This window comes from Oncorhynchus mykiss, chromosome 7 (assembly GCF_013265735.2).
Source record: "Oncorhynchus mykiss isolate Arlee chromosome 7, USDA_OmykA_1.1, whole genome shotgun sequence".
NCBI lineage: Eukaryota > Metazoa > Chordata > Actinopteri > Salmoniformes > Salmonidae > Oncorhynchus > Oncorhynchus mykiss.
This window is the reverse complement of record NC_048571.1, coordinates 7,337,016-7,360,078: the sequence shown is the minus strand read 5'-3', so window position 1 is coordinate 7,360,078 and position 23,063 is coordinate 7,337,016. Positions and strand designations below refer to the sequence as shown.

General features: G+C 46.1%; 1 protein-coding gene across 2 annotated transcripts in view; it reads left to right on the top strand.

Annotated features, from left to right (window-relative positions):
* The window catches only part of LOC110496980 (DNA annealing helicase and endonuclease ZRANB3), a 77,558-nt gene that overhangs the window by 53,070 nt on the left and 1,425 nt on the right, over window positions 1-23,063 (top strand). For both annotated transcript variants that reach the window (XM_036982327.1, XM_036982326.1), the window contains exons 16-22: window positions 7,722-7,840; window positions 8,699-8,800; window positions 9,993-10,135; window positions 13,207-13,359; window positions 18,755-18,925; window positions 19,093-19,285; window positions 21,203-21,334. In XM_036982327.1, the coding sequence (XP_036838222.1) occupies window positions 7,722-7,840; window positions 8,699-8,800; window positions 9,993-10,135; window positions 13,207-13,359; window positions 18,755-18,925; window positions 19,093-19,285; window positions 21,203-21,334 (1,013 nt within the window). The remainder of the gene's footprint in view (window positions 1-7,721; window positions 7,841-8,698; window positions 8,801-9,992; window positions 10,136-13,206; window positions 13,360-18,754; window positions 18,926-19,092; window positions 19,286-21,202; window positions 21,335-23,063) is intronic.

Genomic DNA, 23,063 nt, shown 5'->3' with positions numbered 1-23,063 from the left:
AGAGAGAGAGAGAGAGAGAGACTCAGTGAGCGGCTTAATGAGAGAGAGAGAGAGAGAGACTCAGTGAGCGGCTTAATGAGAGAGAGAGAGAGAGAGAGAGAGACTCAGTGAGCGGCTTAATGAGAGAGAGAGAGAGAGAGAGACTCGGTGAGCAGAGCCTTGTTATTGAGAAAGGCCGCCGTAGGCAGACCTGGCTCTCAAGAGAAGGCAGGCTATGTGCTCACTGCCCACAAAATGAGGTGGAAACTGAGCTGCACTTCCTAACCTCCTGCCCAATGTATGACCATATTAGAGAGACAAATTTCCCTCAGATTACACAGATCCACAAAGAATTCAAAAACAAAACCAATTGTTAGAAACTCCCTTTATCTATTGGGTGAAATACCACAGTGTGACATCACAGCAGCAAGATGTGTAACCTGTTACCACAAGAAAAGGTCAACCAATGAAGAACAAACACCATTGTAAATACAACCCATATTTATGTTTATTTATTTTCCCTTTTATACTTTAACTTTTGCACATTGTTACAACACTGTATACAGACATAATATGACATTTGAAATGTCTTTATTCTTTTGTAACTTCTGTGAGTGAAATGTTTACTGTTCATTTTTATTGTTTATTTAACTTTTTGATTATTATCTACTTCACTTGCTTTGACAATGTTAACATGTTACCCATCGAGAGAGGGAGAGGATTCTAGATGACAGAGAGGGAGAGGATTCTAGACGACAGAGAGGGAGAGGATTCTAGACGACAGAGAGGGAGAGGATTCTAGACGACAGAGAGGCATTAGATTCTAGACGACAGAGAGGCATTGGATTCTAGACGACAGAGAGGGAGAGGATTCTAGACGACAGAGAGGGAGAGGATTCTAGATGACAGAGAGGGAGAGGATTCTAGATGACAGAGAGGGAGAGGATTCTAGATGACAGAGAGGGAGAGGATTCTAGACGACAGAGAGGGAGAGGATTCTAGATGACAGAGAGGGAGAGGATTCTAGACGACAGGGAGGCATTGGATTCTAGACGACAGGGAGGCATTAGATTCTAGACGACAGAGAGGCATTGGATTCTAGACGACAGAGAGGCATTGGATTCTAGACGACAGAGAGGCATTGGATTCTAGACGACAGAGAGGCATTGGATTCTAGACGACAGAGAGGCATTGGATTCTAGACGACAGAGAGGCATTAGATTCTAGACGACAGAGAGGCATTGGATTCTAGACGACAGAGAGGCATTAGATTCTAGACGACAGAGAGGCATTGGATTCTAGACGACAGAGAGGCATTGGATTCTAGACGACAGGAAGGCATTAGATTCTAGACGACAGAGAGGCATTAGATTCTAGATGACAGAGAGGCATTGGATTCTAGACGACAGAGAGGCATTGGATTCTAGACGACAGGAAGGCATTAGATTCTAGACGACAGGAAGGCATTAGATTCTAGACGACAGAGAGGCATTAGATTCTAGATGACAGAGAGGCATTGGATTCTAGACGACAGAGAGGCATTGGATTCTAGACGACAGAGAGGCATTAGATTCTAGACGACAGGGAGGCATTAGATTCTAGACGACAGAGAGGCATTGGATTCTAGATGACAGAGAGGCATTAGATTCTAGACGACAGGGAGGCATTGGATTCTAGACGACAGAGAGGCATTGGATTCTAGACGACAGGGAGGCATTGGATTCTAGACGACAGAGAGGCATTGGATTCTAGACGACAGGGAGGCATTGGATTCTAGACGACAGGGAGGCATTGGATTCTAGACGACAGGGAGGCATTGGATTCTAGACGACAGGGAGGCATTGGATTCTAGACGACAGGGAGGCATTGGATTCTAGACGACAGAGAGGCATTGGATTCTAGACGACAGGGAGGCATTGGATTCTAGACGACAGAGAGGCATTGGATTCTAGACGACAGGGAGGCATTGGATTCTAGACGACAGGGAGGCATTGGATTCTAGACGACAGAGAGGCATTGGATTCTAGACGACAGGGAGGCATTGGATTCTAGACGACAGAGAGGCATTGGATTCTAGACGACAGAGAGGCATTGGATTCTAGACGACAGGGAGGCATTAGATTCTAGACGACAGGGAGGCATTAGATTCTAGATGACAGGGAGGCATTGGATTCTAGACGACAGGGAGGCATTAGATTCTAGACGACAGAGAGGCATTAGATTCTAGACGACAGGGAGGCATTAGATTCTAGACGACAGGGAGGCATTAGATTCTAGACGACAGAGAGGCATTGGATTCTAGACGACAGAGAGGCATTAGATTCTAGACGACAGAGAGGCATTAGATTCTAGACGACAGGGAGGCATTAGATTCTAGACGACAGGGAGGCATTAGATTCTAGACGACAGAGAGGCATTAGATTCTAGACGACAGAGAGGCATTAGATTCTAGACGACAGAGAGGCATTAGATTCTAGACGACAGAGAGGCATTAGATTCTAGACGACAGGGAGGCATTAGATTCTAGACGACAGAGAGGCATTAGATTCTAGACGACAGAGAGGCATTAGATTCTAGACGACAGGGAGGCATTGGATTCTAGACGACAGGGAGGCATTGGATTGTAGACGACAGGGAGGCATTGGATTCTAGACGACAGAGAGGCATTAGATTCTAGACGACAGAGAGGCATTGGATTCTAGACGACAGGGAGGCATTGGATTCTAGACGACAGGGAGGCATTGGATTCTAGACGACAGGGAGGCATTGGATTCTACACGACAGGGAGGCATTGGATTCTAGACGACAGAGAGGCATTGGATTCTAGACGACAGAGAGGCATTGGATTCTAGACGACAGAGAGGCATTGGATTCTAGACGACAGAGAGGCATTGGATTCTAGACGACAGGGAGGCATTGGATTCTAGACGACAGAGAGGCATTGGATTCTAGACGACAGAGAGGCATTGGATTCTAGACGACAGAGAGGCATTGGATTCTAGACGACAGGGAGGCATTGGATTCTAGACGACAGGGAGGCATTGGATTCTAGACGACAGAGAGGCATTGGATTCTAGACGACAGAGAGGCATTGGATTCTACACGACAGGGAGGCATTAGATTCTAGACGACAGAGAGGCATTGGATTCTAGACGACAGAGAGGCATTGGATTCTAGACGACAGGGAGGCATTAGATTCTAGACGACAGAGAGGCATTGGATTCTAGACGACAGGGAGGCATTGGATTCTAGACGACAGAGAGGCATTGGATTCTAGACGACAGAGAGGCATTGGATTCTAGACGACAGAGAGGCATTGGATTCTAGACGACAGAGAGGCATTGGATTCTAGACGACAGAGAGGCATTGGATTCTAGACGACAGGGAGGCATTGGATTCTAGACGACAGGGAGGCATTGGATTCTAGACGACAGAGAGGCATTGGATTCTAGACGACAGGGAGGCATTGGATTCTAGACGACAGAGAGGCATTGGATTCTAGACGACAGAGAGGCATTGGATTCTAGACGACAGGGAGGCATTGGATTCTAGACGACAGAGAGGCATTGGATTCTAGACGACAGGGAGGCATTGGATTCTAGACGACAGGGAGGCATTGGATTCTAGACGACAGGGAGGCATTGGATTCTAGACGACAGAGAGGCATTGGATTCTAGACGACAGAGAGGCATTAGATTCTAGACGACAGAGAGGCATTGGATTCTAGACGACAGAGAGGCATTGGATTCTAGACGACAGGGAGGCATTGGATTCTAGACGACAGAGAGGCATTGGATTCTAGACGACAGAGAGGCATTGGATTCTAGACGACAGGGAGGCATTGGATTCTAGACGACAGAGAGGCATTGGATTCTAGACGACAGAGAGGCATTGGATTCTGGACCACAGAGAGGCATAGATATCCTGTCTGTTCTAACCAAAGCTGCTGTCGTCCACCTAGATAGATATCCTGTCTGTTCTAACTACCTAGATAGATATCCTGTCTGTTCTAACTAAAGCTGCTGTCGTCCACCTAGATAGATATCCTGTCTGTTCTAACTACCTAGATATATATCCTGTCTGTTCTAACTAAAGCTGCTGTCGCCCACCTAGATAGATATCCTGTCTGTTCTAACTACCTAGATGGATATCCTGTCTGTTCTAACTACCTAGATAGATATCCTGTCTGTTCCAACCAAAGCTGCTGTCGTCCACCTAGATAGATATCCTGTCTGTTCTAACTACCTAGATAGATATCCTGTCTGTTCTAACTAAAGCTGCTGTCGCCCACCTAGATAGATATCCTGTCTGTTCTAACTACCTAGATAGATATCCTGTCTGTTCTAACTAAAGCTGCTGTCTTCCACCTAGATAGATATCCTGTCTGTTCTAACTACCTAGATAGATAGATATCCTGTCTGTTCTAACTAAAGCTGCTGTCGCCACCTAGATAGATATCCTGTCTGTTCTAACTACCTAGATAGATATCCTGTCTGTTCTAACTAAAGCTGCTGTCGCCACCTAGATAGATATCCTGTCTGTTCTAACTACCTAGATAGATATCCTGTCTGTTCTAACTAAAGCTGCTGTCGCCCACCTAGATAGATATCCTGTCTGTTCTAACTACCTAGATAGATATCCTGTCTGTTCTAACTACCTAGATATATATCCTGTCTGTTCTAACTAAAGCTGCTGTCACCCACCTAGATAGATATCCTGTCTGTTCTAACTACCTAGATAGGTAGATATCCTGTCTGTTCTAACTAAAGCTGCTGTCGCCACCTAGATAGATATCCTGTCTGTTCTAACTACCTAGATAGATATCCTGTCTGTTCTAACTAAAGCTGCTGTCGCCACCTAGATAGATATCCTGTCTGTTCTAACTACCTAGATAGATATCCTGTCTGTTCTAACTAAAGCTGCTGTCGCCCACCTAGATAGATATCCTGTCTGTTCTAACTACCTAGATAGATATCCTGTCTGTTCTAACTACCTAGATAGATATCCTGTCTGTTCTAACTACCTAGATAGATATCCTGTCTGATCTAACTAAAGCTGCTGTCTTCCACCTAGATAGATATCCTGTCTGTTCTAACTACCTAGATATATATCCTGTCTGTTCTAACTAAAGCTGCTGTCACCCACCTAGATAGATATCCTGTCTGTTCTAACTACCTAGATGGATATCCTGTCTGTTCTAACTACCTAGATAGATATCCTGTCTGTTCTAACTACCTAGATAGATATCCTGTCTGTTCTAACTACCTAGATAGATATCCTGTCTGTTCTAACTACCTAGATAGATATCCTGTCTGTTCTAACTACCTAGATAGATATCCTGTCTGTTCTAACTAAAGCTGCTGTCGCCACCTAGATAGATATCCTGTCTGTTCTAACTACCTAGATGGATATCCTGTCTGTTCTAACTACCTAGATGGATATCCTGTCTGTTCTAACTAAAGCTGCTGTCGTCCACCTAGATAGATATCCTGTCTGTTCTAACTACCTAGATAGATATCCTGTCTGTTCTAACTAAAGCTGCTGTCTTCCACCTAGATAGATATCCTGTCTGTTCTAACTACCTAGATAGATATCCTGTCTGTTCTAACTAAAGCTGCTGTCGTCCACCTAGACAGATATCCTGTCTGTTCTAACTACCTAGATAGATATCCTGTCTGTTCTAACTACCTAGATATATATCCTGTCTGTTCTAACTAAAGCTGCTGTCACCCACCTAGATAGATATCCTGTCTGTTCTAACTACCTAGATGGATATCCTGTCTGTTCTAACTACCTAGATATATATCCTGTCTGTTCTAACTACCTAGATAGATATCCTGTCTGTTCTAACTACCTAGATAGATATCCTGTCTGTTCTAACTACCTAGATAGATATCCTGTCTGTTCTAACTACCTAGATAGATATCATGTCTGTTCTAACTACCTAGATAGATATCCTGTCTGTTCTAACTAAAGCTGCTGTCGCCACCTAGATAGATATCCTGTCTGTTCTAACTACCTAGATGGATATCCTGTCTGTTCTAACTACCTAGATAGATATCCTGTCTGTTCTAACTAAAGCTGCTGTCGTCCACCTAGATAGATATCCTGTCTGTTCTAACTACCTAGATAGATATCCTGTCTGTTCTAACTAAAGCTGCTGTCTTCCACCTAGATAGATATCCTGTCTGTTCTAACTACCTAGATAGATATCCTGTCTGTTCTAACTACCTAGATATATATCCTGTCTGTTCTAACTAAAGCTGCTGTCGTCCACCTAGACAGATATCCTGTCTGTTCTAACTACCTAGATAGATATCCTGTCTGTTCTAACTACCTAGATAGATATCCTGTCTGTTCTAACTAAAGCTGCTGTCATCCACCTAGATAGATATCCTGTCTGTTCTAACTACCTAGATGTATATCCTGTCTGTTCTAACTACCTAGATAGAGATCCTGTCTGTTCTAACTACCTAGATAGATATCCTGTCTGTTCTAACTACCTAGATAGATATCCTGTCTGTTCTAACTAAAGCTGCTGTCGTCCACCTAGATAGATATCCTGTCTGTTCTAACTACCTAGATAGATATCCTGTCTGTTCTAAGTACCTAGATAGATATCCTGTCTGTTCTAACTAAAGCTGCTTATAAACTGTGACTGTCCCTCCTAGATGTATTATGGAGTCTGATTCCCTCCTAGATAGATATCCTGTCTGTTCTAACTAAAGCTGCTGTGTACTGTGACTGTCCCTCCTAGATGTATTATGGAGTCTGATTCCCACCTAGATAGATATCCTGTCTGTTCTAACTAAAGCTGCTGTGTGCTGTGACTGTCCCTCCTAGATGTATTATGGAGTCTGATTCCCACCTAGATAGATATCCTGTCTGTTCTAACTAAAGCTGCTGTGTACTGTGACTGTCCCTCCTAGATGTATTATGGAGTCTGATTTCCACCTAGATAGATATCCTGTCTGTTCTAACTAAAGCTGCTGTGTACTGTGACTGTCCCTCCTAGATGTATTATGGAGTCTGATTTCCACCTAGATAGATATCCTGTCTGTTCTAACTAAAGCTGCTGTGTACTGTGACTGTCCCTCCTAGATGTATTATGGAGTCTGATTTCCACCTAGATAGATATCCTGTCTGATCTAACTAAAGCTGCTGTGTACTGTGACTGTCCCTCCTAGATAGATATCCTGTCTGTTCTAACTAAAGCTGCTGTGTACTGTGACTGTCCCTCCTAGATGTATTATGGAGTCTGATTTCCACCTAGATAGATATCCTGTCTGATCTAACTAAAGCTGCTGTCGCCCACCTAGATAGATATCCTGTCTGTTCTAACTACCTAGATAGATATCCTGTCTGTTCTAACTACCTAGATAGATATCCTGTCTGTTCTAACTACCTAGATAGATATCCTGTCTGTTCTAACTAAAGCTGCTGTCGCCCACCTAGATAGATATCCTGTCTGTTCTAACTACCTAGATAGATATCCTGTCTGTTCTAACTACCTAGATAGATATCCTGTCTGTTCTAACTAAAGCTGCTGTGTACTGTGACTGTCCCTCCTAGATAGATATCCTGTCTGTTCTAACTAAAGCTGCTGTGTGCTGTGACTGTCCCTCCTAGATGTATTATGGAGTCTGATTTCCACCAATTGGCCTTTTCTTGCAGGCCTTGTGATCATTAGGGAGCCTCACCCCTCGACCGTAGTGACCTTTCTCCTCTCTCCCTCCCTGCAGCCCAGACAGACAGTGTATTTAGTCCTGCTGATGGTGATGCTACGGCCAGTCTCCCCCTGTACCCCAACATGAAGTTCTGCGCCAGTAAGAACACTGAGCGTATCTACCTTTACTCCCAGGTACATGATGATGCTGCTACTCTGTACTCAACACTCCTCCTTCCTCGTCCCCTCTCGCCTCCTCGTCCCCTCTCGCCTCCTCGTCCCCTCTCGCCTCCTCGTCCCCTCTCGCCTCCTCGTCCCCTCTTGTCCCCTCTCGCCTCCTCGTCCCCTCTCGCCTCCTCGTCCCCTCTCGCCTCCTCGTCCCCTCTCGCCTCCTCGTCCCCTCTCGCCTCCTCGTCCCCTCTCGCCTCCTCGTCCCCTCTCGCCCTCCTCGTCCCCTCTCGCCTCCTCGTCCCCTCTCGCCTCCTCGTCCCCTCTCGCCTCCTCGTCCCCTCTCGCCTCCTCGTCCCCTCTCGCCTCCTCGTCCCCTCTCGCCTCCTCTTCCCCTCTCGCCTCCTCGTCCCCTCTCGCCTCCTCGTCCCCTCTCGCCTCCTCGTCCCCTCTCGCCTCCTCGTCCCCTCTCGCCTCCTCGTCCCCTCTCGCCTCCTCTTCCCCTCTCGCCTCCTCGTCCCCTCTCGCCTCCTCGTCCCCTCTCGCCTCCTCGTCCCCTCTCGCCTCCTCGTCCCCTCTCGCCTCCTCGTCCCCTCTAGCCTCCTTGTCCCCTCTCGCCCTCCTCGTCCCCTCTCGCCTCCCCTCTCGCCTCCTCTCCTTTTAAGGCATAAATCAGACGTGGTTTACCCTTGTAAATCATGTCTGATTGGATTCATCCTAGGCCATTCACATTATTCAGAAATGGATTGAATCAACTGCTAAATGAAAATGGGATCAGATTTGTCAATCTGGGTGAAAGGTAAAGTATTATGTATGAGGAATTGGCTTTACAGCTGAAGTGTGTGAATGTGTCTTATCTATTCTCTGTGTCTCTCCCTTCATCAGGAGGACAGTCCACTGCACTGGAATTTCATTCCTCTGGACATTAAGCTGGACAGCTGGGAGGACCTGCCTGAAGCCTTCAGACGCAGAGAGAACAGGACACAGGTCGGTTTGTTTGACCCGCAAGTAGACAACACTGTGGTCTAGTCACAGGAGGTCACCTAGAGGTAGACAACACTGTGGTCTAGTCACAGGAGGTCACCTAGAGGTAGACAACACTGTAGTCTAGTCACAGGAGGTCACCTAGAGGTAGACATCACTGTAGTCACTACAGGGAAGCTGTCACCTAGAGGTAGACATCACTGTAGTCACTACAGGGAAGCTGTCATCTAGAGGTAGACATCACTGTAGTCACTACAGGGAAGCTGTCACCTAGAGGTAGACGTCACTGTAGTCACTACAGGGAAGCTGTCACCTAGAGGTAGACGTCACTGTAGTCACTACAGGGAAGCTGTCACCTAGAGGTAGACATCACTGTAGTCACTACAGGGAAGCTGTCACCTAGAGGTAGACGTCACTGTAGTCACTACAGGGAAGCTGTCACCTAGAGGTAGACGTCACTACAGTCACTACAGGGAAGCTGTCACCTAGAGGTAGACGTCACTACAGGGAAGCTGTCACCTAGAGGTAGACGTCACTGTAGTCACTACAGGGAAGCTGTCACCTAGAGGTAGACATTTTAAAGGCTAAGTCATTTAAAGGCTAAGTCATTTAAAGGCTCAGTCATTTAAAGGCTCAGTCATTTAAAGGCTCAGTCATTTAAAGGCTCAGTCATTTAAAGGCTCAGTCATTCATTTAAAGGCTCAGTCATTTAAAGGTACTGTTCAATGGTCATTTCATTTAATGTGGCTGCCGTTTGGCTGTAAAATGAATTACAGATTGTGTCTTTGTTTGACTGCTTCAAAGGGACTATCTGTGTGGGTCAGATATTGAGGTTTAAAGTGGTGTTGATGTGACTATCTATGTGGGTCAGGTATTAAGGTTTAAAGTGGTGTTGATGTGACTATCTGTGTGGGTCAGGCACTGAGGTTTAAAGTGGTGTTGATGTGACTATCTATGTGGGTCAGGTATTAAGGTTTAAAGTGGTGTTGATGTGACTATCTATGTGGGTCAGGTATTAAGGTTTAAAGTGGTGTTGATGTGACTCTCTGTGTGGGTCAGGTATTAAGGTTTAAAGTGGTGTAGCGACTCTCTCTGTGTGGGTCAGGTATTAAGGTTTAAAGTGGTGTTGTGACTCTCTCTGTGTGGGTCAGATATTGAGGTTTAAAGTGGTGTTGTGACTCTCTGTGTGGGTCAGATATTGAGGTTTGTTCAGCAGTGGAGCACTCTGACAGCCATGAAGCAGAGACTGATCCGCCGCAGTGGTCTCCTGTTCTGCAGCCCAGTCCTGGTCCTGGACCAACTGACCAGCACCCAGCGCAAACACAGCAGCACCAAGAGGTAGGTGGGGGGGGGGTTGAACCTGTCCTATGTCTCCACCCTGCTGTGTTGGTGCCCAGACGGCATCAGTTAATCACAGATTCATCCTGGTGGGTGTCTCAAGAGCCAATCACAGTGGACGTAGGAGGAAAGCATTTGACAGAATGTGGGATTTATTCGCTAATCAAGGTTTGCCCCATTGACTGCACATCAAGCTGATTTCCAGAGATGATATGTTGGTTAAAGACTTCATGCTGAGAAAGTATGGTAGAAACAAAGTCCAACTGGGAACCCTGGTTCCTACAGAGGTAGAGATTCACACTGTAACTGAGCTAATACAATACAGGAGTAAGGAGATGGATGGAAAGGTGATTAGTGTTTAGTAAAGAGATGGATGGGAAGGTGATTATCCTGTAGTAGGAAGGTGATTATATTGTAGTAAGGAGATGGATGGGAAGGTGATTATCCTGTAGTAAGGAGATGGATGGGAAGGTGATTATCTTGTAGTAGGAAGGTGATTATATTGTAGTAAGGAGATGGATGGGAAAGTGATTATCTTCTAGTGAGGAGATGGATGGGAAGGTGATTATCCTGTAGTAAGGAGATGGATGGGAAGGTGATTATCCTGTAGTAAGGAGATGGATGGGAAGGTGATTATCATGTAGTAGGAAGGTGATTATATTGTAGTAAGGAGATGGATGGGAAAGTGATTATCTTCTAGTGAGGAGATGGATGGGAAGGTGATTATCCTGTAGTAAGGAGATGGATGGGAAGGTGATTATCCTGTAGTAAGGAGATGGATGGGAAGGTGATTATCATGTAGTAAGGAGATGGATGGGAAGGTGATTATTGTGTAGTAAGGAAATGGATGGGAAGGTGATTATCCTGTAGTAAGGAGATGGATGGGAAGGTGATTATCCTGTAGTAAGGAGATGGATGGGAAGGTGATTATCTTGTAGTAGGAAGGTGATTATATTGTAGTAAGGAGATGGATGGGAAAGTGATTATCTTCTAGTGAGGAGATGGATGGGAAGGTGATTATCCTGTAGTAAGGAGATGGATGGGAAGGTGATTATCCTGTAGTAAGGAGATGGATGGGAAGGTGATTATCATGTAGTAGGAAGGTGATTATATTGTAGTAAGGAGATGGATGGGAAAGTGATTATCTTCTAGTGAGGAGATGGATGGGAAGGTGATTATCCTGTAGTAAGGAGATGGATGGGAAGGTGATTATCCTGTAGTAAGGAGATGGATGGGAAGGTGATTATCATGTAGTAAGGAGATGGATGGGAAGGTGATTATTGTGTAGTAAGGAAATGGATGGGAAGGTGATTATCCTGTAGTAAGGAGATGGATGGGAAGGTGATTATCCTGTAGTAAGGAGATGGATGGGAAGGTGATTATTGTGTAGTAAGGAAATGGATGGGAAGGTGGTTATCTTGTAGTAAGGAAATGGATGGGAAGGTGATTAACCTGTAGTAAGGAGATGGATGGGAAGGTGATTATCCTGTAGTAAGGAAATGGATGGGAAGGTGATTAACCTGTAGTAAGGAGATGGATGGGATGGTGATTATCCTGTAGTAGGAAGGTGATTATCTTGTAGTAAGGAGATGGATGGGAAGGTGATTATCCTGAGGTTAGTTAAATTCTGCTGTAGTGTTGTGCTGGGTTGTCCTGAAGGATCAGGGCCGTCTTCACAAAGGGACTCAGAGTAGGAGTGCTGCTGATATAGGATCAGTTTAGCCTTTTAGACACACACACACACACACACACACACACACACACACACACACACACACACACACACTCACACCCCTCCGCCCAACACCTCTCAGGTACTACTGTCAGCTGGACCTGGCTTTCATGTCCTTTCATCCAGCCTCTCTACACTGGGCTGTTTGAAGCCCAACAGTCCCCTCACCCCTTCTTTCTTTCATGCAAATCTGCCCCTTCCTCTCTTCTTCCTCCTCCTCCTCCTCCTCCTCCTCCTCCTCCTTTCTTCAAGATTCCTCCTCTTTGATGTGTCCCCTTCCTCTCCTCATCCAGCTATCTGACCTTACTCTTCCTCCTCCTTCTCATCCTTCCTCCCCCCAGGTAACTTCCTCCTCCCTCCCTGCCTCCCTCCATCCTAACCAAACTCCCACTCTCCTCCCCATCCCTCCGTTCTGGTACCTAACCATACTCTTCCTCCCTCCATCCAGGTATCTAACCATACTCTTCCTCCCTCCATCCAGGTACCTAACCATACTCTTCCTCCCTCCATCCAGGTACCTAACCATACTCTTCCTCCCTCCATCCAGGTACCTAACCATACTCTTCCTCCCTCCATCCATGTACCTAACCATACTCTTCCTCCCTCCATCCATGTACCTAACCATACTCTTCCTCCCTCCATCCAGGTATCTAACCATACTCTTCCTCCCTCCATCCAGGTACCTAACCATACTCTTCCTCCCTCCATCCATGTACCTAACCATACTCTTCCTCCCTCCATCCAGGTATCTAACCATACTCTTCCTCCCTCCATCCAGGTATCTAACCATACTCTTCCTCCCTCCATCCAGGTACCTAACCATACTCTTCCTCCCTCCATCCATGTACCTAACCATACTCTTCCTCCCTCCATCCATGTATCTAACCATACTCTTCCTCCCTCCATCCAGGTACTTAACCATACTCTTCCTCCCTCCATCCATGTACATAACCATACTCTTCCTCCCTCCATCCATGTACCTAACCATACTCTTCCTCACTCCATCCAGGTATCTAGCCATACTCTTCCTCCCTCCATCCAGGTATCTAACCATACTCTTCCTCCCTCCATCCAGGTATCTAACCATACTCTTCCTCCCTCCATCCATGTACCTAACCATACTCTTCCTCCCTCCATCCATGTATCTAACCATACTCTTCCTCCCTCCATCCAGGTACTTAACCATACTCTTCCTCCCTCCATCCAGGTATCTAACCATACTCTTCCTCCCTCCATTCAGGTACCTAACCATACTCTTCCTCCCTCCATCCAGGTATCTAACCATACTCTTCCTCCCTCCCTCCAGGTATCTAACCATACTCTTCCTCCCTCCATCCAGGTATCTAACCAAAGAAGATGTGTCCCAGGCCTCTCTCAGTAAGGCTCAGTGTGATGGAGGAACTGTCCGCACGATCAACAAGGAGATCTTCTTCACCAAGAGGAGAACTGCCTCTATGTCACGACCCAACACCTCTGCCTCCGTCCCAGAGAAGTAGGTCTCCAGTCTCCTAGAGAGTCATAGCAACACTAGTTCACAGTGCCAAACGTTCTCCTCCACATTGAGATGATATTACATTGAAAGACCACGGTATGTCCTGTCTGTACAATTTGTTGTTCAGTACCCAAGGAACTAAATGTGTCCTCACTTGACGTTTAGAAGGTTGAAGTAAGTCTGTCTTTTCGTGGGTTTTGCCAGTGAGGCTCAATGAACACTTGTCTATGTCCTGGCCTGTACAAGACCAGTGAGTGTTTACCACAGAGGAACCAGGCTATAATCCACTGTTTTAGAGGCTATGGGACCAGTGAGTGCTTAACACAGAGGAACCAGGCTATAATCCACTGTTTTAGAGGCTATGAGACCAGTGAGTGTTTAACACAGAGGAACCAGGCTATAATCCACTGTTTTAGAGGCTATGGGACCAGTGAGAGTTTACCACAGAGGAACCAGGCTATAATCCACTGTTTGAGGCTATGGGACCAGTGAGTGTTTACCACAAAGGAACCAGGCTATAATCCACTGTTTTAGAGGCTATGGGACCAGTGAGTGTTTAACACAGAGGAACCAGGCTATAATCCACTGTTTTAGAGGCTATGGGACCAGTGAGTGTTAACCACAGAGGAACCAGGCTATAATCCACTGTTTTAGAGGCTATGGGACCAGTGAGTGTTTAACACAGAGGAACCAGGCTATAATCCACTGTTTTAGAGGCTATGGGACCAGTGAGTGTTTAACACAGAGGAACCAGGCTATAATCCACTGTTTTAGAGGCTATGGGACCAGTGAGTGTTTACCACAGAGGAACCAGGCTATAATCCACTGTTTTAGAGGCTATGGGACCAGTGAGTGTTTACAACAGAGGAACCAGGCTACAATCCACTGTTTTAGAGGCTATGGGACCAGTGAGTGTTTACCACAGAGGAACCAGGCTATAATCCACTGTTTTAGAGGCTATGAGACCAGTGAGTGTTTAACACAGAGGAACCAGGCTATAATCCACTGTTTTAGAGGCTATGGGACCAGTGAGTGTTTAACACAGAGGAACCAGGCTATAATCCACTGTTTGAGGCTATGGGACCAGTGAGTGTTTACCACAAAGGAACCAGGCTATAATCCACTGTTTTAGAGGCTATGGGACCAGTGAGTGTTTACCACAGAGGAACCAGGCTATAATCCACTGTTTTAGAGGCTATGGGACCAGTGAGTGTTTACAACAGAGGAACCAGGCTACAATCCACTGTTTTAGAGGCTATGGGACCAGTGAGTGTTAACCACAGAGGAACCAGGCTATAATCCACTGTTTTAGAGGCTATGGGACCAGTGAGTGTTTACCACAGAGCGACCAGGCTATAATCCACTGTTTTAGAGGCAATTGACTGAAGGCTTGTTGGATAGATGGAGCACATCGCTATGGCAACCACCACAGGGACTGGCTCTTTCTCTCTCACCCAGCGAGTCTTGCTGATTGGTTCGAGGATCATCGGGGGCGCTCCAGAGAGCCGTGTCCCATCTGTTCCCTAACGTGCGAACAGGCAAGTACCCTGGTGGAGCGCTGTAAGAAACACATCCACACTGTGGCAGTGGTCCAGGCTCACCTTCCTCTCCCTCTGCTTCTCCAGCCAGGAGGAGGACTCACACAGACAACAACCATATGTCCCAGCTCCCCAAAGCCATGCTTAGATGTTCCTATTGAATGAATGCCTTGTAACTGTACAGTAGCTTCCACACACTGGTTGAATCAACGTTGAATCATCGTTGTTTCAAATCTAAGTTTATTTGTCACGTGCGTCGACTACAACAGGTGTAGACACCTTACAGTGAAATGCTTACAACAGGCTCTAACCAATAGTGAAAAAAAGGTATTAGGTGAACATTAGGTAAGATAAGAAATAAAACAACAGTAAAAAGACAGTGAAAAATAACAGTAGCTAGGCTCTATACAGTAGCTAGGCTCTATACAGTAGCTAGGCTCTATACAGTAGCTAGGCTCTATACAGTAGCTAGGCTCCATACAGTAGCTAGGCTCCATACAGTAGCTAGGCTCTATACAGTAGCTAGGCTCTATACAGTAGTGAGGCTATATACAGTAGCTAGGCTCTATACAGTAGCGAGGCTCTATACAGTAGCGAGGCTCTATACAGTAGCGAGGCTCTATACAGTAGCTAGGCTACATACAGTTGCTAGGCTCTATACAGTAGCGAGGCTCTATACAGTAGCGAGGCTCTATACAGTAGCGAGGCTCTATACAGTAGCGAGGCTCTACAGTAGCTAGGCTACATACAGTTGCTAGGCTCTATACAGTAGCGAGGCTCTATACAGTAGCGAGGCTCTATACAGTAGCGAGGCTCTATACAGTAGCGAGGCTCTATACAGTAGCGAGGCTATATACAGTAGCGAGGCTCTATACAGTAGCTAGGCTCTATACAGTAGCTAGGCTATATACAGTAGCTAGGCTCTATACAGTAGCGAGGCTCTATACAGTAGCTAGGCTCGATACAGTAGCTAAGCTCTATACAGTAGCGAGGCTCTATACAGTAGCGAGGCTATATACAGTAGCGAGGCTCTATACAGTAGCTAGGCTCTATACAGTAGCGAGGCTCTATACAGTAGCGAGGCTCTACAGTAGCTAGGCTCTATACAGTAGCGAGGCTATATACAGTAGCTAGGCTATATACAGTAGCGAGGCTACATACAGTAGCGAGGCTACATACAGTAGCTAGGCTCTATACAGTAGCTAGGCTCTATACAGTAGCTAGGCTCTATACAGTAGCTAGGCTCTATACAGTAGCTAGGCTACATACAGTAGCTAGGCTATATACAGTAGCTAGGCTCTATACAGTAGCTAGGCTCTATACAGTAGCTAGGCTCTATACAGTAGCTAGGCTATATACAGGCACCAGTTAGTCGGGCTGATTGAGGTAGTATGTAGATATGGTTAAAGTGACTATGCAGATATGATAAACAGAGAGTAGCCGTAACGGGGGTCTGTGAATATTTGTAAACAACAGCTGGTGCACGAAATCTAAGGAAGTCTAGATTTTGCTCGCCTGAAGTAGAGAATCTTGTGATAAAATGCAGACCACACTATTTGAGTTTTCAGCTATACTTTTCATGGCTGTTTTTTTACCACCACAGACACACAGACAGCACACAGACAGCTGTATAAGGAAATAAGCAAACAGGAAACCACTCACCCAGAGGCGGCGCTCCTAGTGGCCGGAGACTTTAATGCAGGGAAACTTAAATCAGTTCTACCTAATTTCTACCAGCATATTGGGGACACTGCCCTGTGTAGGGTGCCATCTTTCGGATGGGACGTTAAACGGGTGTCCTGACTCTGCGATCATTAAAGATCCCATGGCACTTATCGTAAGAGTAGGGGTGTTAACCACGGTGTCCTGGCTAAATTCCCAATCTGGCCATCAAACCATCACGGTCACATAATAATCCCCAGTTTACAATTGGCTCATTCATCCCCCTCCTCTCCCCTGTAACTATTCCCCAGGTTGTTGCTGCAAATGAGAATGTGTTCTCAGTCAACTTACCTGGTAAAATAACAGATAAATAAAACTATTCTAGATCACCTGTACTCCACACACAGAGACGCATACAAAGCTCTCCCTCACCCTCCATTTGGTAAATCCGACCACAATTCTATCCTCCTGATTCCTGCTTACAAGCAAAAATTTAAGCAGGAAGCACCAGTGACTCGGTCTATAAAAAAGTGGTCAGGTGAAGCAGATGCTAAACTACAGGACTGTTTTGCTATCACAGACTGGAACATGTTCCAGAATTCTTCCGATGGCATTGAGGAGTACACCACAGTCACTGGCTTTATCAATAAGTATATCGAGGACGTCGTCCCCACAGTGACTGTACGTACATACCCCAACCAGAAGCCATGGATTACAGGCAACATTCCCACTGAGCTAAAGGGTAGAGCTGCCGCTTTCAAGGTGCGGAACTCTAACCCGGAAGCTTATAAGAAATCCTGCTATGCCCTCCGATGAACCATCAAACAGGCAAAGCGTCAATACAGGGCTAAGATTGAATCGTACTACACCGGCTCCGACGCTCGTCGGGTGTGGCAGGGCTTGCAAACTATTACGGACTACAAATGGAAACACAGCCGCGTCACAGTCACTTCTATGCTAGCTTCGAGGCAAGCAACACTGAGGCATGCATGAGCGCATCAGCTGTTCCAGACTGTGTGATCATGCTCTCCGTAACTGACGTGAGTAAGACCTTTTAAACAGGTCATTATTCACAAGGCTGCGGGGCCAGACGGTTGACCAGGACATGTGCTCCGGGCATGTGCTGACCAACTGGCACCATAGTCCCTGTGCCCAAGAACATTTGTTCTACCTAAATGACTACAGACCTGTAGCACTCACGTCTGTAGCCATGAAGTGCTTTGAAAGACTGGTAATGGCTCACATCAACACCATTATCCCAGAAACGCTAGACCCACTCCAATTTGCATACCGCCCAAACAGATGATGCAATCTCTATTGCACTCCACACTGCCCTTTCCCACCTGGACAAAAATAACACCTACGTGAGAATTCTGTTCATTGACTACAGCTCAGCGTTCAACACCATAGTACCCTCAAAGCTCATCACTAAGCTAAGGATCCTGGGACTAAACACCTCCCTCTGCCACTGAATCCTGGACTTCCTGACGGGCCGTCCCTAGGTGGTGAGAGTAGGTAGCAACACATCTGCCACGCTGATCCTCAACACTGGAGCCCCTCAGGGGTGCATGCTCAGTCCCCTCCTGTACTCCCTGTTCACCCACGACTGCATGGCCAGGCAGGACTCCAACACCATCATTAAGTTTGCAGTCAACACAACAGTGGTAGGTCTGATCACCGACAATGACGAGACAGCCTATAAGGAGGAAGTCAGAGACCTGGCCAGGTGGTGCTAGAATAATCTATCCCTCAACGTAACCAAGACTAAGGAGATGATTGTGGACTACAGGAAAAGGAGGACCGAGCACGCCCCCATTCTCATCGACAGGGCTTTAGTGGAGCAGGTTGAGAGCTTCAAGTTCCTTGGTGTCCACATCACCAACAAACTAGAATGGTCCAAACACACCAAGACAGTCGTGAAGAGGGCACGACAAATCCTAATCCCCCTCAGAAAACTATAAAGATTTGGCATGGGTCCTGAGATCCTCAAAAAGTTCTACAGCTGCAACTTCGAGAGCATCCTGACTGGTTGCATCACTGTCATGTCAATGAAATTACGTTGAACCAACGTGGAATAGAAGTTGAATTGATGTCTGTGCCCAGTGGATTAATACTGTTTATTCACTTGTTGGGCAGATGACTGACGATCCTCCCTCCCTCTCTGTGTCTCTGTCTCTTTCCATCTCTCCCCCCAGACCATCCGAGGTGCACCCAGAGCCTCCTGTTGGTGCTCCTGAGGGCCCGTCAGAGGCTGAAGCTGGGTACCTGCAGGTGCTGGACAGTGAGGGTCGACCCTTGTGTCTGTCCTGCCACAAGGCCTGTGGGTCCACCGGAGGAGCCTGGGACACCTGTTTCTGTAGCCAGACGTAAGTAGCAGCATCATCAAAGTAAAGCCAAGTTCACCCATCAGTGGTGTTGTTTACCCTGCTATTATTAGTGTTGCCTCGTAGGCCTACTGCGTTCCTTAATTAAAGCTCTACAAAGAAAACATCAAGTTATTCTGTTGTATTCTACTTCATCTATCCTATCATAGGTGTCAGGAGGAGTTCCAGCTGCGCTCCAGCCAGGCCTACATGCGTGCCCGGGTACTGCAGACGGAACAGGGGGTGTGTCAGAGCTGCGGCCTGCAAGCCCACCAGCTGTACCTGAAGGTCCGCGACGCCCCGCCCACACACAGGAAGGAGATGCTAGAGAACACCGGGCTGGCCCAGCTGTCACTCAAACAGGTTGGTTGGTTTGGATGTCTTTAGCCCCCCAGGTCTGTGATACAGAGAGGGACCTAGGAGCATTCCATTACTCTGTATGGGGGGACCTAGGAGCATTCCATTACTCTGTATGGGGGGACCTAGGAGCATTCCATTACTCTGTATGGGGGGACCTAGGAGCATTCCATTACTCTGTATGGGGGGACCTAGGAGCATTCCATTACTCTGTATGGGGGGACCTAGGACCATTCCATTACTCTGTATGGGGGGACCTAGGAGCATTCCATTACTCTGTATGGGGGGACCTAGGACCATTCCATTACTCTGTATGGGGGGACCTAGGACCATTCCATTACTCTGTATGGGGTCTGACCTACACTACCTGAGCTCTCTTAGCCAGGATACAGTCTTCTACATGACTTTATGAGCCCTTTACAGACATGAGCTTTTTAAAGGTGCACAAATCTACAGACAGAGAGAACAGTCATACTATTGATGTGGGTTGATTTTCAACTGGATTTATCAAAGAGCAGTATCGTCTCTCTCTTCTCAAATTAGCATATCACATTACTGAAGTTGTACAGAAAACACTGAAATGGATAGGACCCATTTAGACATTTGAAGCCACTTCTGATATAAAGCAGCGTGTGTAGCGTCGAGAACAGACGGGTTTCACCTGTTCCAACTAATCCCCTGGATCTGGGGAGACCACTAAAGGCTTTACTAGACATTATATTATACACTGGGAGAGGAGAGGGAGAACACAGAGAAAAGGGACTCAGTCCTCTCTACTACTGACTGACACTTATCATCCCTGGAAACTGCTGCTTTGTGCTGGGGGAAGATAAACCATTAGATGTGTGGGTGGAGGGGGTGTGGGTGTGGATGACGGGTGTGTGTGGAGGGGGGTGTACTGTACTGTGGACACACAAGTTCCTCTCTCAACCTGTGTGCGTGTGTGACTTCCTCTCTCTCGGCTCACAGTAAATAGATTGGCCAGTACTGTCAGATCCTCCATGGATTTCTCCCACAGCTCAACCTCACCTCAGCCAAGAGCCTGTTAGATTTGGCTCTGCCATTTCTACTGGAAAGACCTTCTGCCTTCTCGCTCACAGATCAATGGATGGATTTGGCCTAACACTAACAGGACATCTGTACTGCACAGAAACCACAGAGAACAACTGCTGATTAATGCTGATTAATGCATTGTATTGGTGCGCTGTATAGGAGGTCTGAGGACTCTAGCTTTAGTAAAGGCTTTCTAAGACATTAGTAGACCAGTGGGGGAATGCAGAGTGAATGTTCTGTATGGAGCGAGGAGGGGGTGGAGGTGGGTCGGTAGTCGTGGTGGAACAGAGCTTGTTCCTGAGTACAGCTTTGCTTTTCTTCCCCTCTGTGGGTATGTGACCCCCCCCCCCGCCCGCCCGGTTCTCTTGTGGCTAATGTTGGGAGAGCGCTACTCTATCTACCGCTTCTACCCGGGAATGGAGATTGATTTCTGGGCTGAATCGTCCCCAGGGTTCCCCTTCTCTGGCTCTTTCCACATAAAATGGAGAAAAGAAAAGGCTTAGCGTCAAATTGAAATGCCTCCATTTTGGTTCTAGTGTTCCCCAGCTCCAGGCCATAGAACTAGAATTACAGGCGTTTGATTTCCTACCTGTTCCCAGAGTCCCCAGCTCGTTCTCTTACATTAGAGCCTTGTCATTCTCTCTGTCTGAAGACAGACAGGCGGAGGCAATGTGATGCTGACATGGGAAGGCTGACAAGATCCTATAATGAAAAACACATGGACAAAACTCACAAGGGATTTTACAAATATTTCTTACACCAAATTGTTTGTTTACCCGTTTGAGCTATTAAAACTGTAAATTATAAAATCATTATACTACCTCCTTTACTGAGAAATGTGTTTATTAAAATTGTCTGTGTTGTGTCCAGCTGAATGAGATGATCCGTGCCCCCGCGGAGGGTCAGTTCTGGCAGGTGGACCACATCCGACCCGTCTACAGTGGGGGAGGACAGTGTTCCCTGGACAACCTACAGACACTCTGCACTGTCTGCCACAGAACCGTAAGAGTCCAGTACACACAGACACACACACAGACACACAGTGTTCCCGGGACAACCTACAGACACTCTGCACTGTCTGCCACAGAACCGTAAGAGTCCAGTACACACAGACACACAGTGTTCCCTGGACAACCTACAGACACTCTGCACTGTCTGCCACAGAACCGTAAGAGTCCAGTACACACAGACACACACACAGACACACAGTGTTCCCTGGACAACCTACAGACACACACACACACCATCACACACAGACACACAGTGTTCCCTGGACAACCTACAGACACACACACACACCATCACACACAGACACACAGTGTTCCCTTGACAACCTACAGACACACACACCATCACACACAGACACACACACACCAACAGACACAGACACACACCATCACACACAGACACACAGTGTTCCCTGGACAACCTACAGACACACGCACACATCACACACAGACACAGTGTTCCCTGGACAACCTACAGACACACGCACACATCACACACAGACACAGTGTTCCCTGGACAACCTACAGACACTCTGCACCGTCTGCCACAGAACCACAAGGGTCCTGGTCCCCGTTCCTCTGTGTCCATAAACACTCAGTCCCACATGGTGCTTCATTACACCCATATGCCCTCTCAAACCACCACCATGATATAATACCATGTTATAATATCATACCATGTTATAATACACCACCATAATATAATACCATGTTATTATATAATACCATGTTATAATATCATACCATGTTGTAATATCATACCATGTTGTAATATCATACCATGTTTAATACCATGTTATAATACACCACCATGTTGTAATATCATACCATGTTATAATATCATGCCATGTTATAATACCATGTTATAATATCATACCATGTTATAATACCATGTTGTAATATAATACCATGTTATAATACCATGTTATAATACCATGTTATAATATAAGACCATGTTATAATATTGTACCATGGTATAATTTAATACCATGTTATAGTATAATACACCACCATGTTATAGTATAATACCATGTTATAATTTAATACCATGTTATAGTATAATACCATGTTATAGTATAATACACCACCATGTTATAGTATAATACCATGTTATAATATAATACCATGTTATAATACCATGTTATAATATAATACCATGTTATATTACCATGTTATAGTATAATACACCACCATGTTACAGTATAAAGTGGTCCATGTTATAGTATAATACAGTATTGATGACAGTAGGCTGGTTGTTTTACAGAGGACAGAGTACTGATGACAGTAGGCTGGTTGTTTTACAGAGGACAGAGTACTGATGACAGTAAGCTGTTTGTTTTACAGAGGACAGAGTATTGATGACAGTAGGCTGTTTGTTTTACAGAGGACAGAGTACTGATGACAGTAGGCTGTTTGTTTTACAGAGGACAGAGTATTGATGACAGTAGGCTGGTTGTTTTACAGAGGACAGAGTATTGATGACAGTAGGCTGGTTGTTTTACAGAGGACAGAGTACTGATGACAGTAGGCTGTTTGTTTTACAGAGGACAGAGTATTGATGACAGTAGGCTGGTTGTTTTACAGAGGACAGAGTATTGATGACAGTAGGCTGGTTGTTTTACAGAGGACAGAGTATTGATGACAGTAGGCTGGTTGTTTTACAGAGGACAGAGTATTGATGACAGTAGGCTGTTTGTTTTACAGAGGACAGAGTACTGATGACA